At 39.2% G+C, this 18861-nt stretch overlaps 1 protein-coding gene across 1 annotated transcript; it reads right to left on the reverse strand.

The window, feature by feature from the left end:
- Positions 1-1087: 1087 nt before the first annotated feature.
- Positions 1088-11477, reverse strand: LOC109211350 (fructose-1,6-bisphosphatase, cytosolic-like). The gene is made up of 12 exons (XM_019374882.1): positions 11079-11477; positions 10196-10243; positions 10037-10111; positions 9892-9953; positions 9732-9798; positions 9510-9623; positions 9258-9344; positions 3303-3373; positions 3167-3232; positions 2058-2144; positions 1896-1971; positions 1088-1536 (listed from the first exon to the last, which is right to left on the reverse strand). Exons 1-12 carry the CDS (start codon positions 11235-11237, stop codon positions 1426-1428), a joined length of 1023 nt encoding a protein of 340 aa, XP_019230427.1. The 5' UTR covers positions 11238-11477; the 3' UTR covers positions 1088-1425.
- Positions 11478-18861: the final 7384 nt, after the last annotated feature.

The raw sequence follows: 18861 nt of genomic DNA on the forward strand, positions 1-18861 counted from the left end.
GCCTTGCTACCAGATTCAACCCTTTGTCGCTCCAATTTGTTCAAAAATTTAAGAGAAGAAGAAAAAATACTATGGACAGAGGAATCTCATCCATTCTATCACATCTCTCAGTGGTTTTTCTTTGTTTTAGTCACAACTAAACAACATAATTTTCAAAAACAAGTACATACTTTTTTGGGCCAAACATGGCCTGATAAGCTTCTCCCTTCTTTAAATTCATAATAATAAATTTTGGGTTTTACCTAAATTTAAAATCATTACACCTTGTATTATCGTAGATATAAAACGAGTAAAGGGAAAGGAGAATACTGCAAATGAAAAATAAGGATCTGCTTCATATTCCCATTCATTACTACTTACTAGGATTCGGCTGACTAATAAGATGGACAAACAATATAAATTCATTAGCCTAACATGAAGGCCAAAATTTCACGGTATAGTCAGTTTTCGGACTGGTCAATTAAAAGTAGTTAGCGTTTACCAAGTCAATGAAAAATAGCCACCGTTTTGCTGCAATAGAGACCGGTCCAGCATAATATACTGGAGTTTCGGTGCACTTGTGTATGAACTCCAGCATATTATGCTGGACCGGTATACTTTGCTGGCTCCAGTATAATATACTGGAAACTGGAGCACTGGTGCTCCAAACTCCAGTATATTATACTGGACCATTATATTTGCTGGAACTCCAGTATATTATGTTGGAGTTTTAGTGTATTTATGCTAGAACTCCATCATATTATGCTGGAGTTCCAGCATACTATCCTGGAGCTCCAGTATAATATGCTGGAGTTCAAGTATACTTATGCTGGAACTCCAGCATAATATACTGGAGTATTTTCCGGGTTTTGAACAGTATTTTCGCTCAAATTTTTCTTTACATAAAAAGTGGCTAAATATTGATTACTTCTGAAATTGGGCTATTTTTGAACGACCAGCTGTAAATCTGGCTATTTTTAAAAATCACCCAACATGAAGAGATGTGTAATAGAGGCCTCAAAAATCAAAATCTACCACCATCTCTGGACGAAGTTCTACCATCTTCGTATCTTGAAAAATCCTGAACACAATTTCTTGCTCCACAGAATAATGTTCTAATAGTAAAACTTTGTTAATTTTCAACAATACAGAGCCCTGAACTTGTTCGAATTTTTCACTTAGCCACCTAAACTGAGCCCCTGACCCGAATTTTTCACACGTTGATGAAGTAGCAATAGGCAAATAAAATAAAAACACGCCGCAGCTTGCACAAGCTCATTTATATGCACGTATTATTAGCAGAGTAGCTTATACTCTATTGTGCAACATAGAACTGTAATCATCCTTGATGATTTTGAATTATAATGAGCAATTTGCTCTACATTGACAAATTAGTAATCAGCACCAGCAAGAGTTGTGAAGTGAGAAAAGGTAAATGTGCATCCATTAGTTTTTCTCTTCAGCAGCATAAAGCCTTTTGATCTCCTCCACATCATCATAACTACCAAGGAATATTGGCGCCCGATCATGTATTTTCTTAGGAACTAAGTCAAGTGCCTGCATAAAAGTAATATTAGTAGTCTAAAAAGGACATACTTTGACTACATTAAAGTTCCTTTTTCTACATTTATCTGTTTAAGATGACCACATAAAACAATTACCATCTAAGCACTCGACGATGCTTTTTCAGGGATCTTTAATCTTGACTCGGAAAACTAAACAACATTTGACATCTCAAGCACTAAACTCAAGTCCAAAAGCAGAAAGGTATAACAGAACTGGACTGAGAATATCAGCTCCGCGACACTTTTCACTTTTTTGTAGGAGAGTTCTTTGGCAAGGACTGAAAGTGAAATCAAAACAAACTTGCAGTTTGATTTTCTATTATGGTTTAACTAAATATGCAGAAATCTTACCCGCTGTTTTCCTGTAAATGCTTGGCCTCCTGCTTGTTCCATCAGAAATGACATCGGAAATACTTCATAAAGAACCCTGTTTCATACAATTTCAGTTGCAGTCTTTCAGATAATTATAGTTGAGAAGTTCAATTTGTAACTCAAAAGATGTGCATAACTTACCGCAGCTTCCCGTTGGGGCTTTTCTTATCAGCTGGGTACAAAAAGATTCCACCATAGAGTAATGTTCGATGAACATCAGCTACCATGCTGCGAGACAACAGTCAGATGTCATGTAAAATGAGGTGATAATAACTACCTACGTCAGGTTATATTTAACATACATCTATGATCACACTCAGAACATGATTAATTTCAGATTTGTCTAATGGAAACAAAAGTTGTTGCATCTGCCCATTAAGAACAACTGCAAATAATATGCAAATCCCAATGGAGCAATCCATCTTAACAATTGAAATTACAAAACACCAACATCAGACCCATTGTCGATTTTCAGAACTCGCAAGACCTATTCATGTCTCACTCAAAATATAAGGAGCCATTTGATTAAACCAACCCATCCAATCAAACCAAACAAGTCAAGAGCTTGATTATAAGTATTTGATAGATATTCAGCCCTGTATGCACATTTCGTATGAACCTTTAACTTTTGAAGTTTGAACTATAGTTGACTTATAAAGCTGTAAGATGGTCATAATGATTCTAAAGATGCTACTCACCTTAGCAATATATGACACCACTCAGGCTATCAGACTTCAAGCAAAAAGTATAGGAAGCTTGGTTTCCACTTTTTCCATGTCGATAAGAAAAATAGATAGATTATAATCGCTTTTGTTCTGAGGAGCTCAGCTTCAGCGATTTCAATATATGTTAAGAGTTCCAGCTTCACATTACTTCTCTAATTAATCAGACGAACACAATTCTATTGCCTAGCATGACAAGAAAAATGGCAATCATTCATGGTTGGCACTTGACACCTGATTAAGATGCCAGGACAAATAAGTTGGTTCATACAAAATTCAAGTTCTTTTAATACAATCTGGTGAAGATCATATACACTCTGATATATGTGATATGACAATACACCAGAAGTTTTTCATCTCTATTTCTAAGTAAATATTAGAAAGTTAATTCAATGCCTGAACAATGAACTTGAAGTTGCAATTCTTTTATCGAAGGAAATGAAATCACAGTGGTAAAACCCACAAAAATACACATAAGAAGCTAAAGAATTTAAGCACTTAAAGTCTCGCACTACATAGCTCCAGTACCTTCCAATATATCTTAAAGATTTGGGTGAAGAACCATCCTTGGGGAACTTGCAGTTCTCCACATATCTGAAATTCAAATAAAAGTAAGACATCATAGAGACTGGAAAATGTAGATCATTAAACTCATTACACATACTTGGATGTTGGACCATCCCAGTTCTTCGCATTTCCTTCATTCACTGAATAAATCTTCCCTTTCTTAGGAATCTGCATGTACAAAGCAAAATAAAGATCTTGCTAAATGGAAAAGATGCAATATCAATCCTATTAACATAAAAGAAAGTAGAAGCAAATAGGAAGATCATAATTTGAATGTTCTGAAAACAATACAAAATCCAGACAAGAAGTAGAATGACTGATGTGGACGAAAATGAGGCTAAGAACTAAAGGTATCAAATAGCAGTTGAGGAAAGAGAATTATAACTTTAAGCAAAGGTAACTTCAGAGTCAGAAAAGGACACAGGATGTTGTTTATGCTAAAATGTTTTTTTTTTTGATAAGTTTTATGCTAAAACAATGGCATGCTGTGTAGGATTGTTACCAAGAGATCACATTTTACATAGTAAACCATTATATTTGTTTCACCAACAAGTTATCACGGATTGTATGAAGGGAACTGTAATACAGTCAACAACAACCACTCGATTATTTGCAACTTTTTACGTCTGTTTGGTCAATTACAGTAAGATTTAACTATACAGTGTAATCTAACTTTGCTTCCAATGAGCTTTGGCTCAACTGGTAAAGTTGTTGCCATATGACCGGGAGGTCACGGGTTCGAGCGTGGAAACAACCTCTTGCAAAAATGCAGGGTAAGGCTGCGTACAATAGACCCTTGTAGTCCGGCCCTTCCCCGGACCCCGCACATAGCGAGAGCTTAGTGCACCGGGCTGCCTTTTTTTTCCAATAACATCCTAGGCCTATTTACCTTAATTTTTCCAATTTTAATACAAACTTTATTATGATGTAATTACATAATTATCATACTATAACTAAGAATTATAATAAAAAATTTAGGATTACCAATTTTCAATAATTACAAAAGGAGAATAATTTTAAGAGAAGATTTAAAACATCGTTAAATATGAGATGAATGAATATACAACTATTGTAGTCAGCTCCTCATCATGATAGCTGTTAAAAGGAGAAGAAAAAAAGTATATTGTCTTTCTCATCTTCACAATGTACACACTAGGGGTTTATATACAGAGATAACAAATAAAGCTAGCTAGGGATATCTCTACAAATCAGGGATACAGATCGGATCTGATCTTCCTAGGATAAATATGGAAAAAATATCTCAGCTATTTACAGAAATATATCTTCCCTAATGCTGTTGTACAGCTGTAACAAATATTCTCCTAATCTGACACTCCCCCTCAAGTCCCAGCTTGATAACAAGTCCTTCAAAAGTGCTGCTTTGTAGTCCTTTTGTGAGAATGTCCGCTAGTTGATCCTTGGAAGACACAAATGGAGTACAAATCAACCCACTATCTAATTTTTCTTTGATAAAGTGTCGATCAACTTCAATGTGCTTCGTCCGATCATGCTGCACTGGGTTATGGGCTATACTAATTGCTGACTTGTTATCACAGTATAGTTTCATAGGTGCCTCCCACTTTACTTTCAGGTCTTCAAGAATTATTTTTAGCCACAATAGCTCACAAACACCCAATGCCATAGCTCTGAACTCTGATTCAGCACTTGACCTTGCTACAACATTCTGTTTTTTACTTCTCCATGTCACCAGATTACCACCCAAGAAAGTGCAATACCCTGAGGTTGACTTCCTGTCGACTAGCGACCCAGCATAGTCCGCATCTGTATAAGCTTCTATAGTCAAGGTGCCTACCCCTTTGAATAAAAGTCCTCTTTTCAGGTCGTCCCTTTCACATACTCTAGTATTCTATGTGCTGCTCTTNAAGAGATTGGCATATTCAGTGACTGATCGTGCCCCCTACTTCATGGCTGTAACCTTCGTCTTAAGTTCATAGATTCGGGCTGCATCATTTACCTTTGAGTAGGTTTGTTGGATTGCTTCCCATATCTCCTTAGCCGTACTCAGAACATCATGTATCACTTATTCTGGAATCATAGAATTCCAGAGCCAAGACATGACCATTGAGTCTTGTTCATCCCAGGCTTCAAACTTGGGATCTTCCTTAGACGGGCCTGTACCCAACAGATGACTTAGCTTCCCTTTGCCTTTCAAGAATGTTCGAACGAACTGTGACCATTTCAGAAAATTTTGTCCATTCAACCGGTAAGCTGCCTGGACATTTTGCAAATCACCGGTTGTGGTGATAGCAGGACTGGTCTCGGTTGTTTCAGGCATTTTATCCTTGACTTTCGGGTTTCAACAAGTCTAGAAGGGAAAAAAAAAGTTTCAATTTCAAGAGAATGATGAGAAATGAGAAAGAATTCTCTCAGGAAAGAGCCAAAAGCTCTGATACCATGTTAAAAGGAGAAGAAAAAAAGTATATTGCCTTTCTCATCTTCACAATGTACACACTAGGGGTTTATATACAGAGATAACAAATAAAGCTAGCTAGGGATATCTCTACAAATCAGGGATACAGATCGGATCTGATCTTCCTAGGATAAATATGGAAAAAATATCTCAGCTATTTACAGAAATATATCTTCCCTAATGCTGTTGTACAGCTGTAACAAATATTCTCCTAATCTGATAGGAAGAATAGAAATGATGTTCGAACAAATGATGAAGAAGAACCAAGATTCTGATGCTCAATTGACTTCCCATAATACCTCCATTCGGAATTTGGAGGTGCAATTAGGCCAAATCTCTCAATCGTTGAATACTCGCCCAAAGGGTGCTCTACCAAGTGATACGGTAGTGAACCCCAAGGGTGGGAACAATCATGTGATGGCGGTTAAAACACGAAGTAGGAGAGGCGGTGATGTGCATGCCTCGAAAGATAAGCAAGTTGTTGAAGATGATGTTGAGTTGCAAGAAAATGATGTTCCTTTGGTAGTTGAAGATGTGGTTGAGAATGAGGTAAACAATGATGTGAGGATTGACATTGATGAGGCCGAGGTGGAAACTTAAGAGGCCGTGAACCCGTCTAGGGAGCACATCATTGACATGCCGGAACCGGTGGTGCCAAAAGCCAAGGCACCTTTGCCTAGACCACCTCCGCCTTATCCTCAAAGGCTAGCCAAGCAGAAAAGTAACAACCCATTCAAAAAGTTCATTGACATGATGAAGAGCTTATCCATCAACGTGCCTTTGGTGGAGGCTTTGGAGCAAATGCCTGGGTATGCGAAGTTCATGAAAGATTTGGTTACAAAGAAAAGATCAATGGACTGCGAAACTATCCAGATGACCCACCAAGTTAGTGCCATAGTACATTCAATGGCCCCGAAATTAGAGGATCCCGGTGCTTTCACTATCCCTTGCACTATTGGTAGTGCAGACTTTGCCAAAGCTTTATGTGATCTTGGGGCAAGCATCATTTTAATGCCCTTCTCAGTCTTCAAGACCCTGGGTATTGGGCCACCAAGGCCAACTTCCATGAGATTACATATGGCAGATAGATCAATGAAGCGTCTTTTGGGTATAGTGGATGATGTGCTTGTCCGGGTGGACAAATTTATCTTGCCGGCGAACTTTGTGATTTTGGATTGTGAGGTGGACTATGAGGTACCAATTATTCTAGGGAGACCTTTCCTTGCAACGGGGAAGGCATTGGTTGATGTTGAAGCGGGTGAACTAACTTTCAGGGTAGGTGATGAGAAGGTCGTCTTCCATGTTTGCAAATCCATGAAGCAACCCAATAGCACCGAGGTGTGCTCATTTGTGGGCATTGTCACAGCTGTGATAGTGGATGACACAAGTTCTATGATTAACGTGGAGGATCCCCTTGAGGCCGTGCTATTAAATCTTGATGTCAATGATGATGCAAGCAGAGTGGAGTGTGTAAATGCTCTACATGGGATGGGCTCTTATTCCTATGAGCCAAGAAAATTGTCTTTAGATCTTGAAAATCGGAAAACTCCACCAACCAAACCATCAATCGAGGAGCCACCGGTGTTGGAGTTGAAGCCACTTCCTCCACACCTCAGGTATGAATTCTTGGGCTCTAATTCAACTTTACCAGCTATTCTTTCTTCTTGCCTTACTAACATGCAGGTTGAGGCCACTTTGGCGGTGTTTGAAAGGCAAAAAAGGGCAATTGGATGGACTCTGGCGGATATTCGGGGAATAAGCCCCGCATTTTGCATGCACAAAATTATTTTGGAGGATGATGCAAGGCCTTCCTTAGAACATCAAAGGAGGCTCAATGAGGCAATGCAAGAAGTGGTGAAAAAAGAGGTGATCAAGTGGCTAGATGCAGGTGTGGTGTATCCAATCTCCGATAGCTCATGGACTTCTTCGGTGCAATGTGTGCCGAAGAAAGGTGGGATGACTGTGGTGACTAATGACAACAATGAACTTATTCTCACTCGGACGGTTATCGGATGGCGGGTATGCATGGACTATCGGAAGCTAAACAAGGTGACCTGAAAGGATCACTCCTTTGCCATTCCTTGACCAAATGCTTGACCTTCTTGCGGGGCGAGCCTTTTATTGATTTTTGGATGGATATTCGGGTTATAATCAAATCTTAATTGCTCCGGAGGATCAAGAGAAGACCACATTCACCTGCCCATATGGTACATTTGCTTTTTCTCGGATGTCATTTGGGTTGTGCAATGCTCCGGCGACCTTCCACGATGCATGATGGCTATTTTCACCGATATGGTGGAAGCATTTTGGAGGTCTTATGGATGATTTTAGTGTGTTGGTGATTCATTTGAAGAGTGTTTTGGAAATTTGGATAGAGTTCTAGCCCGATGTGAAGAAATAAATCTTGTTCTTAATTGGAAAAAATGTCACTTCATGGTTGAAGAGGGCATAGTGTTGGGTCACAAAATTTCTAAGCATGGGATTGAAGTAGACAAAGCCAAGATTGAGGTGATTTCAAGGCTTCTTCCCCCCACTTCTGTCAAAGGGGTGAGAAGTTTCCTTGGGCATGCGGGGTTCTACCGGCGCTTCATCAAGGATTTTTCTAAGGTTGTGAATCCCCTTTGCATGTTGCTAGAGAAAGATGCTAAGTTTGTGTTTGATGAGAAATGCATGGAGGCCTTTGAGCTTCTTAAGCACAAGTTGACCACTACCCCGATCATTACCGCACCCGATTGGAGCTTGCCTTTCGAGCTCATGTGTGACGCGAGTGATGTTGCGGTTGGGGCAGTGTTAGGTCAAAGAGTGAACAAAATGTTTCATCCCGTGTACTATGCAAGCAAGACAATGAATGAAGCTCAAAGGTACTACACGGTAACGGAGAAGGAATTGTTGGCTATTGTGTTCGCCCTGGAAATATTTCTGCCATATCTTATGGGGGCCAAAGTCATAGTACACACCGACCATGCCGCCCTTAGGTATTTGATGACCAAGAAAGATTCCAAGGCAAGGTTNGAGAAGTAAAAAAAGTATATTGTCTTTCTCATCTTCACAATGTACACACTAGGGGTTTATATACAGAGATAACAAATAAAGCTAGCTAGGGATATCTCTACAAATCAGGGATACAGATCGGATCGATCTTCCTAGGATAAATATGGAAAAAATATCTCAGCTATTTACAGAAATATATCTTCCCTAATGCTGTTGTACAGCTGTAACAAATATTCTCCTAATCTGACAATAGCTATAGCTTAAAAAAGAAGTTTTTACAACTTCAAAATTAATACTACAGCATTATCAAAAATCTGTGAAATATAACAAGTAAGAAATGATTAACTAGTTAAGTAATGACATAAAGAAAATTCTGAAAGAAATGAACAGAACTTTTAACAGACGTTATTGAAACTGAAGGTATCACAAAAGAATCTTTTATAATTATCTAAAGATTAGAAATATTGTTTCCCTCCAAACTCTACCCTCCTGGGATATATTCAACTTTACGATCTAAGACAATCTTGAGTACTCATGCCACGATCCAGAAACGGGTGGCCAACCAAGCCAGTAGGTAAGGAGACATGTCTGCGTCTTAAACAGAAGTAAATAGCTGAGGGACAACTTTACCTTGATATCTGGATGAGTTAAGATGAACTCGCCAAGAGAGGGGTCAAGTGTAAAACCATTAACACCTTTTCCGGTGCTCAAGACAAGCTGCAAATAACCGAGCCCGAAAAAATTATTGTCACCAGCAATTGCAATTCACACTTTGAAAGAGTTTCCAATAAGACTCATATAATAATTCGTATACTTTTGGATCTATTGTTTATGGAATCCAACAACTCTCAAATCTATTACAATAAAAGGTAACTCCCGTACCGTACAAGAACTTCCATACATGCAGTATCCAGCAGCTAACATATTCTTTCCAGGTTGCAAGACATCATCTAGTGTTGGTTCATGAGCATCTTTCATCATGTAAATCCCAAAGATCTAGATAAAACAGATGCATTTTGTCATTGAGCCATTGCTTAGGAAGCAAAAATTACACAAGTTGAAAGCCTATGAAAGAAAATTTAATAGTTCAAAGTGGAATAATACCGTTCCGATTGAAACACCACAATCAATGTTGGAAGATCCATCCAGAGGATCAAAAACTACGCAGTACCTGTTTCAATATTGTATGAAATGCAATCACATTAATGATAAACTAAATAAAAGCAAGCCTTTGTATAAACTTGTGAAAAGCTATAATACGTACTTTCCACGCTTAGCCGGCTCCACAAAAGTAGCTTCTTCGTCTTCTTCAGACACAAGAATGCACTGTATAATTTTGAGATCTTTCAGATCAGCACCACTACGTATTTTAGCACAGTACACTAAAACATGAGGGTCTTGGGTCTTACTGTTCGGCCACTGCTGACAAGAGCCTTTATGAAAACTTCATTTGAGAGTACGTCCAGTTTCTTTTGGTCTTCACCCTTCAATTAGAAATTATAACATTCTGATAAGAAACAAAGACTTAACGCTTCAACACTATGAGTGCCGCATTCCTAACAACTTGCCTGCACATTAGTCTCACCAGCAAGCCCTAAGAGTTTGGCCAAACCTGCCTGAAAAGATGTATACGCAGTGTAAACACATCAATAATGGAAGTAAGGATAGAACAAAACAATGTAAAACTAGTTTGAAGTGCATGCTGAAAGAGTCACTGCAGTAAAGCTTCCTCTGCCTCGACCATTAACATAATAATGAAGGATAGGTTAGAGAGCAGCTATTGGGCTTATCCAACAGCAGTCAATTTGAGTAGAGAAGAGAGAAAGAAGAATGACATTCCTCTATTTAACTAAGTGCTATAAGCAAAACAACTTTATCAAAGAAAAGCTCAACTCTTGCTCATGAACTTACAAAATTCTAAGCTTTATGTTCACACAAATAAAGATTTTTTCCATTTTATATTGACCCCTAAACTCAAAAACAATGATGAGATAACTTGAAAGTTAATATCACGGCCATACCTGGATTACCATAACATCATGATTACATATTTTCAATGCACAGCCTCAGCAAAAAATCCTTTTTTAAAGCAAAATGGGAACTCATCATACTTATAATAAAACTCAAAAACCATATTGCCTTTACAGACAGAGCAGTGTGTGTGTGTGTAAAGATGATTGGATGAGGAAATTGACCATGACTCAAATTTCTAGCTAACAACAATTTGATAAAGCAAGATTCTAAGTCAATCAAAGAAAAAAAAAAGAGTCAATCCAAGTAAAGATGTAAAACCGCCACCTCCAAGAATAACAAACACAAAAGACAGTATAAGTTAGCAAGAAGAATATCAGTCAACTATGCTTCATCAATGAATTATACCTTGATCCCAAATTAATGACTACATCAATCCTGTGTATCTATTCCATTATATTAGAGAAAATAAAATCTAACCTTGTTAACAGCAGAACAAACGAATTTGCAGCCAAGAACAATGTGACTGAGCAAGATAGTGAAGTCACCGCGTGATTCAGGGTGTTTACTCTGCTCATTCAACACGAACCTTGTTATTGTCATCAGATCAGTCCTGTGTGCATCCGCTACGTGATCCATCGCTACCTAACTAACTCTTCCTTTCTTTTCGTCAACAAAATGCACTAGAAATTATTTACTCCTAGTATATCAATTGGCTGGCACGCAGTTCGATGCTGATACCAGAAATACTACTAGTATAGTAGTAATACAAAAGATAAAAAGGGTAATCTGGGAAAATGAAGGGGATTGGGCCTATCTGATGTCAACCGAAGTTCGGATGACACGTGGAAAGAGAAGCGTGAGCCATGGTACCCGTGGTTAGCAGAAGATAATGTTATTTTTTGGTCTTATTCTGTTCCATTTTCAATGATTATTGTTTTGCTGCTTCTTCCTCTGCTCTCACCTGTAGCTCTCCACATGGTTGACAAAATTCTACTAAGAGATTCTTAAGGGCCGTTTGATCACAAGGATTAAGGGGTTATTCCAGTATAGAATTTATTGTTAATTTTATTCAGCGATTGATTTTGTAACTATTAACTTAACATTAGGTATTCCGGGTGAAAAGTGAGCATGTGTTAACCTTATCATTCAACCAAATTCCTAATAATCTTACAATAGCATTTTAATTTTGAAAAAGGTCGTTTAGAAAAAATTAAGGGTAAAATCCAATGTTATTAATAATAATTTATTTATAGCCTGTTTGGCCAAACTTTTTTTTTTTTTGGCCAAAAGCGCTTTTGGCCAAAATTTGAGGTGTTTGGCCAAGCTTTTGGAAGAAAAAAAAAGTGTTTTTGATGAGAAGCAGAAGCAGTTTTTGAGAAGCAGAAAAAAGTAACATCTCTACAAAAGCACTTTTTGAGAAAAATACACTTAGAAATAGTTTTCAAAAGCTTGGCCAAACACTAATTACTGCTCAAAAGTTCTTTTCAAATTAATTAGCCAAACACAAATTGCTTCTCACCAAAAATACTTTTTTTTAAAGTACTTTTGAGATGATTAAATTTGTAGGCATGTAAAATTTATTGAATTTAAATTCAATAAATAATTTGGACTATATTTTAAATTCAAAATATATTGGTCCAAATAAATATTATGGGCTAATATAATTGAATTAATTATATAAGTCCAACACATATGGGTTAAATAAATAATTCTTAATCCATTGGGTTAGCCCATTTAATTGGGATATAAGTAATGAGCTCACTTCATTAGGCTCAAATCTTCCTAGAGGCCTAGTTTGGTGCCACGCGTGAAATGACGTGGCACGCCAAGTCAAACGGAAGATCCAATAGGATCATGCCACGTGTCAAAATGACAAGGCATGCCAAGTCACACTAAAAGGCCAATGAAATAGTGCCACATGTGCAAGTGACATGTTCTGGCCAATCAAATGCGGCCATGTCACACTTCAATTTGATTGGTCGGAAAGAGTTTGTTCTTATCATAACTCTTCCCTTCCACAACTATAAATAGGGGTCTTCATAACTCAGAAAAGACACCAGAAGTTATAACAAGAAGCAAGAGAGAGCTCGTGGATCAAACGCCGCAAATTTCTCTACAAGTTTCAGGCTTCAAGCAACCAAGTTCAAGTTCAAGAAATCAAGTTCAAGTTCAAGAACGAAGAACAAATCAAGTATTCAAGCTCAAGAACGAAGAACAAATCAAGGTTCAAGGAGTGCGAGTTCAAATTAAAGTTCGTGCCAGTTGAATTCAAGATCATCGTTCGTGGCAACAAACATAGATTCAAGATCAAGCTCAAAGGCCCTTGAATTTATTTACTATTGAAAAGAAGAATCAGAGGATTCATAGAGATTGTAACACTCAAATATTTGAAATAAAATACTACGATTATTGTGATATTTTTCGGTCTTGATTTTATTTTCTCGACGCAATTTTATTGTCTACAAATTCTGGCACGCCCGGTGGGACAATCTCTACCTCTCATCTCAACTTTTCATTCACCAAAGTCCAAGAACATTGAAATGGCTTCAAAGAAAATCAACTCCGGTTCAACTTCCACCAAGGCTGCTAACTCCAGGTTCTATGCTGATGTGGAAAGCATCCTCGATGTCACATTCGGAAGCTTCGGACTAGTTACGAGGAGCAAAGCAAGCTCTTTAGAACAACAAGCACCCCAAGTGCCGTCCGCATCAACCCCCTGTTTTCAGATCTTCATCCTCAAAAGGAGCAAGATCTTCCACAAACGCATCTGAAGGAGGAAGCGATGTTGCTGAAAAGATCAAGAAAACTCTTGCTCTGCTTGACCTCTCCGGATCCAAGCACTCTGCTGTGAAGGAAGATGATGATGCTTCAAGTGATGGATCCTCCCCACTTACACCACATAGCGTGAGCCAATCAAGGATCAATCTGTGTGAAAATCCATGCTACTCTCCGTCGTCCACGACAATCATGCAAGCCATGGTGACAAACACTTTATCTATGGAGGAGCAGTTGGCAAACTTGACGGAAGCAATCGCTGGCTTGACCAAATGCATGCAAAATCAAGAGGCTAGAATTGACAAGCTAATAGAAAGGGTGGGAATCTTGATGGAAGAAGAATCCACCCATGCACCCGGCAAGCTCCCAGAGGTTCTAGAGAGTGACTCTCCCCCAAGACAAGCAACATCCACTAAGGCTACCCCTATCTCATCTGAAGGGATGATTCCAATCGATCAATTGAAGGAGTTCATTGAAGGAACTATTAAGAACAAATATGAAGTTGCAGCCAAATCCTCCCTTACATATGCAAAGCCGTACACTGCAAGGGTCGATATGTTGAAAATGCCGCTGGTTATCAACCTCCGAAGTTTCAACAGTTTGATGGTAAAGGTAACCCAAAGAACCATGTTGCGCACTTCGTGGAGACGTGCAATAATACTGGGACTTATGGAGATTACCTCATCAAGCAGTTTGTCCGCTCACTAAAAGAAAATGCTTTTGACTGGTACACGGACCTCGAGGCTGGATCTATCGATAACTGGGATCAACTAGAGCAAGAGTTCCTCAATCACTTTTATAGTACGATACGTACTGTGAGTATGATAGAACTTACAAATACTCGTCAACGAAAGGGGGAACCAGTTATCGACTTTATCAATCGGTGGAGGAATGCAAGCCTCAACTGCAAAGACAGGCTTAGTAAAGCTTCAGGCATAGAGATGTGCATCCAAGGCATGCATTGGGGATTGCGCTACATCTTGCAAGGTATCAAGTCTGGCACATTTGAAGAACTTGCAACTCGTGCCCATGACATGGAATTGAGCATGGCCTCCGCTGGAAATGAAAGGCTGCCCATCTATGAACCTCGCAAAGGGAAAGACAAGTAAGAAGTCAGAAAGTGGGGCAAGTTCGTACCCAAGTCTGAAAGCAAAGAAGCTATGAATGTCAACACGTCACCTATGAAGTTCACGACGAAGATGAGCAAGAAGCGGAGTATGAAATCCACTTCTTTTCACGATAAGCTAAGTGGAAAGTTGACTCTAAAAGAAATGCAAGAGAAAGAGTACCCATTTCTAGAGTCCGACGTGCCAGCTATCTTTGAAGAACTCCTTGAGTTAAATCTCATTGAGCTTCTAGAGATGAAGCGACCAAATGAAGCTGGGAAAACAAATGATTACTGCAAATACCATCGACTTGTGAGCCACCCTCTGGAGAAGTGCTTTGTCTTCAAGGACAAAGTCATGGACTTGGCTCGTGAAAAAAAGATCGTGCTTGAAGATGTGAAAGCAAGCGCGAACCAAGTCTCTATCACCTTTGGTTCATTCAATCTAGATGAGTTATGCAGTTTGAAAGGAATCAAAAATGAAGAATTATCGGAGAACAACAAAGTTGAAGACGATCAACCTGATGATGATGAAGGTTGGACGTTGGTGACTCATCGTAGGCGCCACAAAAGGAGCCCACGAAAAGAATCACTAGAACAACCAACAAGGAAGATGATGGTAAAAAGGCCAATGAAAAAGAATCCAGTTAGGCGTTGGAAGAAAGTAAAAATGGAGATGCACCACCCTCAAAAGCCACGACATACAGTGACTTTGGAGGATTTCTTGCCATCTTGGTTCCGCACGAAGATCTCCCGTGATCGTGTTGAGGCCTCTTGTTGCAATGCTGACAAAGGGGAAGAAAAGAGTGATGACCTACTGTTGCCACCATCTTCGGAAAAGCTCACTGAGTCCACTCCTCAAGAAGTTAATGCTTGTGAGGAAAAAGTACGTTCACAAATGACGATCTTCTGCTAGGTGACACTCTTCATAATTGGCTATATGCATGATGAAATGGTAAATCGAATTTTGGTTGATGGAGGATCCTCAGTGAACATTTTGCCAATTCGCACTGTGAAAGAACTTGGTATTCCTATTAATGAACTCTCAGAAAGTCGTGTGATGATCCAAGGATTCAAACAAGGGGGGCAAAGAGCCATAGGCGCGATTAGGCTGGAAATCACCATTGAAGATATGCAATCAAGTGCATGGCTACATGTGATCGATGCAAAGACTTCATACAACGTCTTGCTTGGAAGGCCTTGGATACATGAGAACAAAGTGGTTCCATCTACCTACCATCAATGTTTGAAATACTATGAGGGTGAAGTCGAGAAGAAGATAGTTGTTGATGATGAGCCATTCACCGAGGCAGAGTCACACTTCGCCGATGCAAAGTTCTACTTGAAGAACCACATTGTGAAGGAGATAAAAGTTGATGATGGCATGAAAAGCAAGAATGACAAGCCCACAACTAAAGAGCCGAAGTGACTACTGGTAGAGTCAAAGATGTTACCGAGGAGGTACAACCCTACGCGAATAAATCTTATAGAGGGGGTATTGCGTCTTATGGCAAGAAAGTGAGTCATGCGCTCCAATATGTCCCTAAAAGGAAGAAAGATAAAGGTGAATCATCTAATCTCCAAACCAAGACGCTAAAGGAGTTAACTCTTAAGGTAAAACGAATTGAGGAAGTAAAGTTGTCCTCAAAACCGCTTGCAGGGTCTGTAACCCAAAATCATTTGCAGAATGTGGCACTCCCTACAAAGCGAACAGATGAAGGTTTTGATCCTAACACTTACAAGCTATTTGCAAAAGCTGGATACAATCCTAATGAGCCGTCAAAGTTAGGGAAGCTACCATCAGAAGCTGCAACGAGACAACCATGTGAAGGTTTGGGATACAATCAATCGTCACCACTGCGCATCTCCATAAGAAGGGCGAGTAGCAATTATATCACTGTAGAAGACGAATCTGCTGCTTCTAACAAGCCTTATGTCTTTGATCGACTTGGAAAATCACCTGTGAGGACCTTCGTGTTTGAAAGATTGGGTCCATTAAAGAAGGGGAACAAGTTCCAGAGAAATTTTAGCATAAGAACACCCGCCTCGCCGAAAATCTAGTAAATCTCTAAGGATTTCCAAAGTTTGGTTCCTTCTAGAATGCGGCGACAAACAAAACTTGTGGTTTCATGTAAAGAAGTACTGAAGGTAAAGCCATATACTGTGGTCTACACTAAGGAGCGTGACGAAGATGAAGAAAGTGTGGGTTTTTCGTATCATGTTACTGTACAAGGCGAGAATGGTGTTCCGTCTTCAATGGAGGATAATGCAGAATTGGAGGATGTTTCACCATGTTATCACATATCCTTCAACGATGGGGACCCTCAAGAAGATGAAGATGCGAAAGACGCTCCACCCGAACTTGAAGAACGAGTGAAGATGACAATTGATGCCTTAAAAGAAGTTAACCTTGGCACCGATGAGGAACCAAGACCTACCTACCTAAGTGCTTTACTAGAAGCTGATGAAGAGAGCACTTATATTGAGTTACTCAAGGAGTCCAGGGATGTCTTCGCTTGGAGTTACAAAGAGATGCCTAGCTTGGACCCGAAAGTAGCAGTCCATCACCTTGCAGTCAAAAATGGTGCTCGCCCTGTTAAACAAGCTCAAAGGCGCTTTACGCCGAACTTGGTTCCTCTGATTAAAACTAAAGTTAACAAACTCATTGAAGCTGGATTTATTCGGGAAGTTAAATACCCAACATGGGTTTCAAGTATTGTCCCTGTAAGGAAGAAGAATGGCCAGATTCGAGTATGCATTGACTTCAGGGATATCAGTAATGCGTGTCCCAAAGATGAATTCCCGCTTCCTATTCCAAAGCTGATGATCGATGCTACTACTGGTTACGAGGCAATGTCTTTCATGGACGGTTCGTCGGGCTATAACCAAATTCGTATGGCACCAAAAGATGAAGAGCTTACTGCGTTCCGCACCTCCAAGGGTATTTATTGCTACAAGGTAATGCCTTTTGGCTTGAAGAATGCTGGTGCTACTTACCAAAGAGCTATGCAAAATATTTTTGACGATCTTCTCCACAAGAATGTCGAATGCTATGTGATCACGCCCAACTATGTCTTCTAAAAGACAAAGCGGTCGTTGCAAATATAATCCGGTTTTAAGTCCGGAGTCGAATCCTCAGGGAACTAACCTATCTATTACAACTCTTGGCAATGCTATTATCAACTCAACCAATTTCCAGATGCAAAATTTTTATCAATCAATCTTGGGTTTTTGTTTAACTACTTCAAATGATATTAAAAATAACAATATGCTAAATCAAAGATAATTCAATGGTAAAAAGTTCTAGGGCATTGATTTCCCCAATTGCTAGCTTAGGTCTTAACTCTTTTTGCTATAATCTCGCCGTAATACTCTATGAGGATTATGAGCTATGGGTTATCGTATTTATCTCTCGATCAACTACGATAATTTACTAGAGCATTCTCTGGAACTACTCTAGCTGACAATATGTGCAGCTCTGAATTATCCCACCAAAGTTTCGTTATCTCTAACCCCACTTTTAAGTTCAAGTAATGAATCTCTTCAATTACCCAAAAGTGATGTTGTTCAATAGCAATCTAACGTAATATTCTTTCTCAAGCAATATAAGGCAATTAGACACGATTAATCAAGGGACCATTCAATTAATCACCATACAAAACGTAGTTGAACAATCATATAATAAATCCGGCTCGATGATAACAAGTTGAGTCAAAACTTCAACCAACAATTAGTTCCATCAACCCTAGATCAATTGTTTAGCTACTCATAACAAAACAAGATAAAACTACAAAATTGTTCATAATGTGTAATTGCAAGGATTAAAAGGAGATAGAAAAACTCTAATGTTTAGTTGATCTTCTCACACTTGTTCTTTTCTCCAAAGTAGTCTAAAAACAAGCTTAAAACTTTCTTGGGCGAGCTTCTTGAGTTAGGGTTTGGAACAAGTTTTCCCCGAGTTACACTTTGGTCCCAAAAGTCTGGGCAATTGCACAGTTCACCGCGGTCGTGCCGCGGCACGACCGCGGTGAAAGCATAACATTCTGCCTTCGCTTTGTGGCCTGCCGCGGTCCTACCGCGGTCCACCGTGGTCGCGGTGGGTTCAATTCCAGTCCCTTTTTTCTTCTTTCCGCTCGGGGCTTCTTGCTTGGATGCTTTCTTCACATTATTGACTCCAAAACACTCCATAGTTCCTCCTAACTTGGATTAGTCCCTGCAAAGCAAAAGAACACCGATTAGAGCATTTTGTTATCATTTAGCCTATAAAACAACGATAAAGCATGGTAGAATTAGGGTGTAAATATCGTCTATGTAGCCTATTGTCAACACCCTGTCACACCTCCTTTTTTCACTACACCCCCGGAAGGGTATAATAAAGGG

The sequence above is a fragment of the Nicotiana attenuata genome, unplaced genomic scaffold, assembly GCF_001879085.1.
Source record: "Nicotiana attenuata strain UT unplaced genomic scaffold, NIATTr2, whole genome shotgun sequence".
Taxonomy (NCBI): Eukaryota; Viridiplantae; Streptophyta; class Magnoliopsida; order Solanales; family Solanaceae; genus Nicotiana; species Nicotiana attenuata.